Source organism: Rosa chinensis, chromosome 7 (genome assembly GCF_002994745.2).
Source record: "Rosa chinensis cultivar Old Blush chromosome 7, RchiOBHm-V2, whole genome shotgun sequence".
Classification (NCBI taxonomy): domain Eukaryota; kingdom Viridiplantae; phylum Streptophyta; class Magnoliopsida; order Rosales; family Rosaceae; genus Rosa; species Rosa chinensis.
In genome coordinates, this window is record NC_037094.1 from 24,858,712 (window position 1) to 24,870,420 (window position 11,709).

The 11,709-nt window shown below is 37.1% G+C and overlaps 1 protein-coding gene and 1 long non-coding RNA gene across 2 annotated transcripts; both read right to left on the bottom strand.

Moving 5' to 3' along the window:
- Nucleotides 1-349: 349 nt before the first annotated feature.
- LOC112178628 lies at nucleotides 350-3,196 on the bottom strand. The gene is made up of 3 exons (XR_002927486.2): nucleotides 2,623-3,196; nucleotides 1,753-1,829; nucleotides 350-977 (listed from the first exon to the last, which is right to left on the bottom strand). It is a non-coding gene; the product is annotated as an uncharacterized LOC112178628 (long non-coding RNA).
- Nucleotides 3,197-3,511: 315 nt separating this feature from the next.
- LOC112177671 (receptor-like protein EIX1) lies at nucleotides 3,512-11,386 on the bottom strand. The gene is given in 4 exon segments (XM_040511394.1): nucleotides 3,512-3,541; nucleotides 3,720-4,054; nucleotides 8,555-10,241; nucleotides 10,244-11,386. Coding segments are annotated over 4 exon segments (3,039 nt in total). The 5' UTR covers nucleotides 11,231-11,386.
- Nucleotides 11,387-11,709: the final 323 nt, after the last annotated feature.

Below are 11,709 nucleotides of genomic sequence, written 5' to 3' on the forward strand. Positions count from 1 at the left end.
CCGGAAATGCTGCTGGACCTCTTACAGGTCCAGTTTTCCAGTTTTGCTTCTGTAGAAAATTGGGCTGATTGTTTGAAGGCTTTCCACTTAAAACTAACTCTGGAACTCTTCATAAGAAATGATCCTTGGGATGTCTAGTATTAATTTGGAAAGTTTCAGCTCATTTCGATTTCATTTGGTTAGTCTTCCGCGCCTCCTTCCTTGTTTAGCTCGGTTTCTCCTAGCCGAAGTAGGAAAATGTGCTAAAGTTGACTTTTCACGCTTCCATGCTTCCACGCTTCCATGCTTCCATAGTAGGCTTTATTTAGCCTCTAAATATATATTTCGAGCTTGTCGAAAATATATATCTTGAGCCACTGATATTGGCTCAATTTCTCCAAGACGTGCTTTGTCAAGCCAAAATGTTCATTTTGGGTCCAAACAGACCCCCAAAACAGATTATCACTGAAGTCCAAGGTGTCAAGTGTGTTCTCAGCACAAGAAAAGGTTTCAACAGAGTCCTCAATGTTTTCAGCCAATTGGTTTGATAGTAAGGTCAACGACTCTAAGCTGCATAAGTTTTGAAAGCCTTTTGATATCCCACCTTCAAGTTGATTGGAAGAGAGATCTAGTGTTACTAGAGAAAGCATACTTGTGAAGACATCTGGGATGGGACCTTCAAGATTGTTGGAAGAGATATATATATGGACTGTCACGCCCCGAATTTTGAACAATAAATTCAAATTCGAAACATGAATTAAACAACTTAATCAAATAAACGTTCTGAATTTTTTTCTCACAACAACCACACTTCACACCTCTCATTTATACAATAAACCAAATCCTCAACAGTTTATTATTACAGCACACTCTCTCCAAATTTAAATGTAAGCTCAAATGAGCATAACAACCTCACAATAAGAATTCAGAGTATCACAAGCAGCTACTCTACACAGCTCAATCACCTTCCTGATTCTCCTGTCCTGTAGGATTACCCGCTACACCGTTTGAATAGTGTACCGGGAATTGCAACAAACAAAACCCGGTAAGCTTTTTGCAAAGCTCGTATGAGTAAAAGAAAGGATTGCACGATTTAAAGAAATCAAATCAACTCAAGCATTTTCTTTTTTTTTTGCATAATAATTGAAGTGTACAACGTCACTTCAAGCATCAATCAACTCACATCTCACAATGATCACTAAAAACACACCAAAACTTTTCTTATCAATTCAAGTTCCACTGAACGATTAAGAAAGAACAACCCTGCACTTTCTTTTATACTAAAAATATACCATGGGTGCAATAATACTATGTATTCCCCCAAGAGGTATATTGTACTCAAGGGCGCAATAACACAAAGTCATCCCCCAAACAGTACGTTGCACCCAAGGGCGCAATAACTAGTAGTTATCCCCCAAGACATACAACGGCAGACAGACTAGAGCTCTAACTGAATCGTAACCTGTCACCTGGGCCAAGGTTCAATCTTACGATACTGCCACATCACCAATGTGATAAGAGTACTTGACTCTATATATATATACGTAGTCACCCACACAGGAATGACCACTAATACCAACTATAGTTCTCAGCAACAACAAAAAAACAAGAAATTCATTTAATAGTTTAAATAAATTTTACTTACCTATGGACCGTAGTTGAACAAGTCCATATAATTTAAAACAAATATTTATTTTCTTAAAAACAATTTCCTCAAATTCACAATTGAATATAAATCATTGAATTTCAGTTCGTAAAGTGCGATTTACTCACCTCTAATCCAGCTGCGTCTTCTTAACAGCTCAAACAACGGTTTCACGAATCGTTCGCCAAATCAATCCGTCGATCACCTAATCCAATATGATTTTAACTTAGCCAACAACTCATAAACATACTTAAACGAAGATCCAACGGTCGGATCGAAATTAAATGATGATCCAACGGTCGGATTTCAATTTAATGATGATCCAACGGTCGGATCGAAATTAAATGATGATCCAACGGTCGGATTTCAATTTAATGATGATCCAACGGTCGGATCGAAATTGAAAGATGATCCAACGGTCGGATCCTCACAGATCGCCCTTAGGATCATCCTACTAAATTATCACGAAGATCCAACGGTCGGATCTTCCTGAATCGCCTTTACTAACATCTCCACAAATTTATATGAAAATCCGACGGTCGGATTCTCACGAATCGCACTCCGAATCACTATTTCACAATTATACTAAGATCCAACGGTCGGATCTTCGCCCATGACCACACAAGGTCACTGGGACAGTCATACGATCAACATTACAAAACTACAAGTCCATCGGACGGTCCGATCTTCACAGATCATAAATCGAACAATCGAAATTGATCAAAACCGTAAAATTCATAACTAAATCATACGACATCCAAAAATTATGAATTATATATGCAAACGATCGTATTGAAACGTAGAATCTAAAAATGTAAAGAAAACACATTTTTGGCCCCCGGAGGTGGCCGGAAAAGGGACGCCGGAGTTAGGGCAGAGCCGCCGCCGACCACCGCCAATGGTGTCGGGGCCAGGCTGCTCCTCTTCGTCTCATCAAGCCCAACCATTTTTCTAACTAGCATGAAGTCTGAAAATGAACGAAAGTGGTCGAAAATTACCTAGAACAGTTGAATTTGGCCGGAAATTTTCCAGAAACCGGCGAAGAAATGCAGAAACCGGCGAGCTATGATTTCGACGTAAAAACTTCAATTTCAGGCCTCGATTCCTTCTAGAGAGTTGTTAAGAAAATCAAGGCGAACTCACTGGTTCAAGAATCAATTAAAACGATGCACTACAGCTCGAGATATCACGATCGGAAGGTTTTGGTTTTCGATCGAAAACGGGTCGAGCTCCGACGAACGTGAATCCGGTCACTCCAGGTGCGATCCTTCTGGTATGATGATCAGTAGGTTGAGGCGAGTTCATAGAGCCAAGGATCAGAAGTTTTGGTGGCCGGAGTTAGGAGAAAACCGGGGTTGACCGTTTTTGGTTCAAAGTTTGCAGCTCCGATCTGCCGGATTTGAGGCCGTTCCGGTGGAAACGGTCAAGTCTAGCAGGTAGGCGGCGTCGAGGCGAAGGCAAGGGAGGTGTTTTGGCGTTGATTGGTGGCCGGAGGGTGGAGAACTCGGCCGGAGCACGCAAGAGAGAGAGAATTCGGTTTTCCAGAAATGGAAGGCTGGAAATAATTTTTGGAAATTTCCAAAAATGGAAACTTATACTAAACTGGAAATTTCTTCCAAAATTCATAATAAATTCATACGAACTCCGATTTTTGCGCTCCATATATGTACGAGATCGTATCGACGAGCTCTACAACTTTCATCAAGGAAATTTTCCCAAATTCCGTAAGTATAAAAAGTCAACTTTGGCGTGCTCCTAAATAACGTACGTTTTCGAAATAAAATTGTTCGAACTACTTCCACAACTTCTCCAAGCTTCGTACTCGCTCCTAATACCGCAAAATCAATTCTAAAAATCCACAGAAATTAATTTGGATTTTTCGGGGTATTACATGGACAAAGTTGCTGCTGACATTGGCTATCCAATAAAATATTGCAAAATTAAGATTATTATAAGAGAGGTCAAGGAGTTGAAGAGAGGTGGAAGAATTAGTAAAGGAAAGTGATCTTAGATTGACACCAGGAAGACGACACCAAGATAACTGAAGCTCTGTCAGTAAAGTGAGCTTGCTTAAAGATTGTGGCCAATTCACAACCTTAGACAAATCTACATCTACCATGTTCAGGTATCTCAAGGAAGAAAGATCAGATAACCACTCAAGATTTTCTGAATGAACAGCAAAGTTCCTGGAAAGATCAAGAGTGTGCAAATTAGAGAGGTTTCCAAGCTGGGGAGGAACAAGTCCACTGAAATTAGCTTCTCCGAGTCTTAGTTGTTTCAATTGACTCAAAGAGCCAATGAACTTGGGAATCATTCCTTCAAAAGCATTTAAACTGAGGTCCAAATAATTTAGATATCGCAATTCAAGAAGTGAAGGATGAATTTCACCGCTTAAAAAAGTATATGAGAGATCTAGAGTGATGACATGACCTGTATGGTTGTTGCACGCTATTCCTTTCTACTCGCAGCAATCTTTCACCCTTTTCCAAGAGGCAAGAGCATTGGACTCATCCACAAGGCCTTGTTTAAACTGAAGAAGAGCATGTCTTTCACTCTCCAAGCACATAATATTGGAGATTCCAACACTACTTGAACAGCAAGTAGCAGAGGCAATAACGAGGCAAAGGAGCCCAACCAAAACAGAATGCATAGGACGCCTACCACTCATTATAGTGAACAACATGATTATGATCATGCAGGGAGAAGATGTGCAAACTGCAGAGTGAAGAAGATGAAAGTTATAAAACTACTATATATTGCTACCACTCATTCTTCTTTTTGCTTGCTTCAGTTAAAATTCAACAAAGCAATCAGACATTTTAAGACTTGCTTTTCTCAAATTTTAACAACCATATATATTATGCGTTTCCAAACAATTGTCACAGTTTATATTTTCTAAATGCATGTCTAGTCAAACACCACAAATATAAGATTCACGGGGAGATTAAGGAATCGATCGACCGGTGGCACGCTATTTCGGGCTGGTACTTGCTTGAGGTTCCACTTCCCCAAATTACATTCTTTTCAAAACATCATAAATATACAGCTTCATGTTTAGAAGAGAATCTGCTCGCAAAGAGCTTGACAAATTTTGGCGGATTGATTCACAAAATAAAATCCGGCCTCTTTCAAGAGAGAAATTCAATGAAATGTAAAATTACACAACTAATTTTCCACATGTTCATAAATTACTAGAATTACATCCATTTATTTCCGGTACAGCTAGAATATGTGTTTAGGAAAAAATAAAATCCATCCATATCAAGTAGAAAAGATTAATTATAGTGTTGAAATTGAGAGTTTACAAGACTCACGGTGGAGACTGCCTACAGAGAAAGGAGTGATTACAGTGTTTTGTCTATAGAGAAACACACGATCGACAGGGAAAACAAGTTGGTTAATAGCAACATGATCAAATTCACATGTTCTGGAATCAAACTATAATTGCAGCTAGTTAATTTGACATTAATCGAGAAAGTTAGAAGCAAATTACAGCTAGGCACACAAGCCCAACCAAAACAGAATGCATAGACCTACCACTCATGATACTGAAAAGCATGATTAAGATGATGTGCAAATTGCAAAGTGAAGAAGTGCAAGTTACAAGACTACTATATATTGCTAATACTCCTAAAAGTGGATCAAATAACGCGACATTCTTTTTTGGCATGATTGTCAAAGAGTGTTTCTATTGGGACCTCTAAATCTGCTCACTTGACCTCATTCTATTATGAATTATTAAATGACTAAGTTTTTTTATTTTATAGATAATAGTTTGTTAATTTGCAAATTATATGAGTGAGGTTATTTGAGGAACTTTAGTGAGGTTTAGTGTTTAAATTTAGCATTTGAAAATTGAGAAAATTAGAAAAAAAACCCAAAAAATGAAGCTCCTTTTAAGGGAAACCCAATCATATGTTTTCTTTTAATCTACACCCATTCACATAATTAAACCTACCGTATAGGTTTTAAGTCTATAATTAAGTTTTTTTCTCTTTTTTTAGTTTGACTATTTTACCCTTCTCGTCGAAGAAGGAAAAAATTCCTCAAATATAGGTGTTTTTTTTTTAAATTTAAATATGGCATCAGTTATAAACACAAATTAGAATTTAATACCATCAATTTATTTTTCCTGATTTAAAAACGATTACTTGCCTTAATTATTGCATATCTCTTCCTTTTTTATTTGACCTATATATTTGCCATTTTTTAGTAGACATGTTTGTGTAGATAATCCTATTATTAAATATGTCAACGTGATCAATTACCTTAATTATTGTATGTAACTGATGCCATATTTTAGGAGATATGTTTGTGTAGATATTCCTTATTTTAAAAGATTAATTGTCTTAATTATTGTATATCTCTTCCTTTCAGATTTGATCTTTATATTTGCTATTTTTAAGTAGATGTGGTTGTGTAGATATTGCTATTAGATTTCGTAGATTTCTCAATCTGATTAAACATCCTTTTGTGGAGGTATTCCTATCATGTAGTGATTAAACATCCTCTCATCAAGGTATGTCATTTTGCTTTTTTTTTTCTTCCCTTTTTTTGAATGAAATTTGATTCCCCATTCCAATAGGCGTAGGTATAGAATCAATATTCCATGTTCATTAATTTTCCATAATAGGGTCCATGTTATTGTAGATGATGGAGGGTGCAATCAGATCAAGCTTCACTTGAGTAATTTCAGCCCTTAACTCGTCGGTCATAACACGTCCAAACTTGAGAAGGTCGCACCTAAATTCCAGGTAGGTGTACTCTTTAGCCATCAAAATTAACTTGTAGTATCTATTGAGAAACAAGAAGATGAAACAAAAACCTGCAATCAAGAACTTGTATAGTCTATCATACCTACTCAATATCAAAAACCTAGAACCATCACAAAACAAATACCTCTTCGTCAGGAGCACACACACCTTTTGAATAGATAGCAATCACAATACTCATCAACCGTACCAATCGGATATGCTGTCGAACACAGGCAACCCACCAACCTCTGATTGTGCAATCCATTTATATCACAAGCTTGTAGAGATATTGACACCAGCTTTGAATGTGCAGATTACACTTTTCAATGTGAAGTTACGTAACCTCCAACCCAGAGGAGAATTATCAATTGCTGAAATCAAGGGTTGAGTAATTCTGGGCGACGTCTATGGGCAGCCGTTTCATGATCGACTTCCATCAGCAACATTACTGGATTTTATTATCAATCCTATTTAATGGGTGAATGGGAATTTGAAAGTGGCAGATTCAGTAATTCTTAACAACATTGGGTTTTATTATTTAGTCTATTTAATAGGTTTTTTATTTTGCATAAATCTAATTAATTGGTTTGGGTGTATATTAAAACACTCTTATGGATGAGTTTATTCTAAAAGAGGTGTGTCAATTTGGGTGTAGAATCAAATTCCCCTTGAAAATTTGATACGGGTGTAAAAAGTATAGGAGGTCAAGTGAGTAAATTTGGATGTTCCAACAGAAAAACTCATTGCCAAAATACACCCTAAAAACTTGGCAGAAATTGTCAATTTATACCTTCAACTTGCAATTACGAAACTTAAACACCCCCCCCCCCCCCCCCCTTCAACTATTGAACTTCAAATCTGTCTTTGCCATTAGAATAAAAGTTCTGCCACAGAAAATGAACACAAAATTCAAACAGATACTTTTTAATGAAACAATCTGTGCGTTTTTACCGCGTTTCCCTAATCAAGTTTTGGGATTGTTTAAGAAACCCGAAAGGATATACATCTTCGACCAAGTTTGTCCCATCTTAGATTCTTAGTGTCTTGTACTTAAAATCTTCCATATACAGTACGTATTCAATCAATAATTGGAAACTATTAAATCCTCAAATTAACATATTTAATTAAACAGGCAAACAAGCAAGTATAGAAGCATATCATATAGAAGTCCATATATGACTCACTCATTAAAGAGTCGAGAATCTGGCAGGTGCTATCACAGACTTTGAAGGTTTCATAGCCTTTTAACATATACGATCACAATGTTGTAGAATGTAGCAGTACAGTACTTATCAAAATGAAACATACTGCCCGCTAGAGCCAATTGCACTTGACCCTATATGGAACCAGTTTATGTACTTATCTTCTTTGTTTTGCATTTCATCAAACACATTGTGGGCACAATGATGGTCAAAACGCAATATCTTCAGAGGATGAACAACCTCTCCTTTTTCCAAACTTTTGTGATATACCATATCATGTATATGCAAGGAGATATTACAGAGGAGACTTCAAAGATAAATGGTGAAGTGATAACCGAAAGCCACCGTTTTGACAAAAAGCTAGCCCAAAGATAAATGGTAAACTGCCACCCACTGACTCCGTTTGGACAAATGTCGTGTAGTATAGAAGAAGGAGAAGAACCTCCTCTAAACTAAAATCCAAGATTTAAAATTACCTGTATTGACACTAAAATTATAATGACCTGCTCAATAATGACTTCAAGTTTTTGTTTTTTCAAATTGCTGCTATTCAAATTAGCTATCATCCATCAATTATACAAATGTCTCAATGAAGAAAAAAAAAAGCATAATATTATGCAGGGCTTATATCAGCCCATATTACATTTCTCAAGAGAAACAAGCATAATATTTATTTCTTGCTGAAAGAGAGAGCAAAGACATCTAAAAGCCTTCCACATTAAGCCTTCAAATTCCAGTTCTGGGGTAATTAAGCTCATTCCCCAGAATGCGCGCTAGCAGCCCCTACGATAACAAATTATAGTCAAAACAGAGTATTTTTCAAAGGATGAAACAACTATTGCAAGTTTCCAGATAATTGTGACATGATAAGGGATCTGCTCACGCAATAAATTGAAAGAGTTTCCAGATGTAATTTAGTCGGACAACGTAATTAAAAGAAACAAATAAGTATGATATAGCTTAATTTACCATTTATCTTTGAAGCCTCCTCTGCAGTTTTGCTTTGTAGACAACAGCTCTGACATAAATCCAATCTTTTGCATTGTCCAGGAATTTGAAATAAGCATATCTCCAAGAACTCTTAAGCAATAAACTGCCGCAGACTATCCAAAACCCAGTGATGAATCCCAACACTGTACTGATGAAGAATCCCAAGCTTATGAGACCATCATTATCGTGTTCGCGCTCCTTGTTATGATCATCTTCAGTTGCTTCATCTCCAGGGCAATTTGGTGAGAGTGGTGGTCCGCAGAGTCCAGGATTTCCCATATATTTAGTAGCATTGAAAGTCTGAAGTTGGGTGCTTACTGGAATTCTTCCGGACAACTGGTTGTTTGATAAGTCCAAGACTCCAAGAAAATGCAAACTCGAAAAACTGGTAGGAATATGACCAGATATCTGGTTTCTTGACAAATCAAGAGATTCTAACTTCTGCATGTTACCAAAGTTTTCAGGAAGCTTTCCGGTCAAATTGTTTCTTGACAGGTTCAAAGAAATCAAGTTTGTCAGACGCGTTATACTTTCCGGAATTTCTCCAACCAAATAATTGCTTGAAATGTCAATGCCTCTCATACCCTCAAGATTTTCCCCGAACTCAATTTCTATTCCTTTCCACACAAGTTCCACAGATAAACCATTAACTCCGACAGAATCATCAGCCAAAACTGATATATTATTCAAGCAATGTGGCAAGCCTCCTGAAATATTGTTGTGAGAGAGGTCCAAAAAATGAATGATGGCTAGTCTGCACAGAGTTAAGGGTATGATTCCATTGAACTCATTGGCACGTAAGCGTAGAATCACCAAGTTTATTAGGCTTTGGCCTATCCATGTTGGTATCTTGCCGGAAAAGTTATTGTCCCCAAGGTCAACAACTGCTAATTCCGTACAATTTTCAAAAGAAGGCAATTCTCCTGAAAACTTGTTACCATGTAAATTTAATATACTAATTACCTTTAAATTTCCCAACATGCTTGGTATTTTTCCAGTCAATTTATTCATGCCCAAATTCAATACTCTTAATAATTTAAATTGCATCCAACAGTTAGGAAGCTCTCCTGACAGTAGGTTCTCAGAAATGTCAACATACTCCAAATGTGGAATCTGTGTTGCACACAAGGAAGACAGTGGTCCTGAAATCATGTTATTCGAGAGGTACAACCCGTTGAGCATCGGAGAAAATGATGGCAATGTGCCAGAAAGTAGATTAGAAGACAAGTTGACAAAAACCAAGCTTGTTGTTGACAGATTCGGCAGTTTCCCATGTATTTGGTTCATAGAGAGATCTAATCGAAATATGCCAGAAAATAGATCCCAACACTTATCAGGTAATGATCCAAATATTCCAGCATTAGACAGATAAAGAAAAGCAAGATTTGTCTGCGTTAGAATCCATTTGGGAAAAGCTGGGCCCACCTTGCAAGAGGACATGTCTAACAAATAAAGTTGAAATGGTGGATTCCAATCTGAGCTCAGGTTGATAGAGAAATGGTTATTAGAAATGGCTAGAGACTGCAAACGAGAGAGCTTCAAAAAGTGGGCTTCTGTTATGACACCACTCAGAGAATTCTGGGCGAGAGATAAAACTTCAAGGCTAGAAAGTTGCCCAACACTCTCGGGTAGAGACCCATTTAGCTGATTGTCGGCAAGATTTAACTCTCTCAACATTGAAAAACGTGCCAAATCTGGCAACGACCCCCAAAACAGGTTATCAAGTCCAAGGTCTCAAGTGTGTTCTCAGCACAAGATAAGTTTTTAATAGAGTTCTCAATGTTTTCTGACAATTGGTTTGACCGTAAGGTCAACGACTCTAAGCTGCATAAGTTTTGAAAGCTTTTTGGTATCCCACCTTCAAGTTGATTGATAGAGAGATCTAGTGATGCTAGAGAAAGCATGCTTTTGAAGACATCTGGGATGGGACCTTGTAACTGATTTCCTTGCAATCCAATATGGATAAAGTTGCTGCTGACATTGGCTATCCAATAAAATATTGAAGAGTTGAGATTGTTATAAAAGAGGTCAAGGACTTGAAGAGAGGTGGAAGAATTTTTTACAACGGAATTTGATCTTATATTAAAATCAGGAAGACTACAATCAGATAACTGAAGCTCCATCAATGAAGTGAGCTTGCTTAAAGATTGTGGCCAATTCACAATCTTAGACAAATCTACTTCTGACATGTTCAAGGATCTCAAGGAAGAAAGATGAGATAACCACTCAAGATTTTCTAAAGGAATAAAGTAGTTCCCGGAAAGATCGAGAGTATGCAAATTAGAAAGGTTTCCAATTTTGGGAGGAACAGATCCATCAAAATTAGCATATGCAAGTTTGAGTTCTTTCAATTGACTTAAAGAGCCAAAGAACTTGGGAATCATTCCTCCAAAATCATTAAAACTGAGATCCAAGTAATTTAGATTTCGTAATTCAAGTAGTGAAGGATCAATTTCACCTCTTAATGGAGCTTCAGCACTAATGTAATCATCAGAAGAATTATAAGAGAGATTTAGAGTCATGACATGACCTGTTTGGTTGTTGCATGCTATTCCTCTCCACGTGCAACAGTCTTTCTTGCTTCCCCAAGAGGCAAGAACGTTAGACTCGTCCACAATGCTCTGCTTAAACTGAAGAAGAGCATGTCTTTCATTCTCCATGCACAGTATGCTGGAGCTTCCAACACTTGAACAACAAATAGCAGAAGCAATGACCAGACATAGAAGCCCAACCAAAACAGAATGTATACACCTACCACTAATCATACTGAACAACATGATCATGATCATGCAGAGCAATGATGCTGCAGAGTGATGGAAAAAGGAAGCTATTTCTCTCATATAAGAATCTAATTTAGGCATGTTGCTATTTCATTCAATATTGATGTAGGACGAGATTTTAGCCAATTTCAACAAAGAATCTCGAAAAGAAAGAAGCGTCTTCACATCAAGAAGAATAATTTGAATATTGAAAACTGGTATTCAAATAGACTTCTTAATGATGGAATTAATCATAAATTACTATTTTGGATATATCGGGATTCTCGAGCGAAATCTTGGTTGGGATTCCAAATATATGTTTGCGTAATATTCTTTAATGTCTAGGATTTTATTTCCGATTTTTATTTAATTAGGTTTCC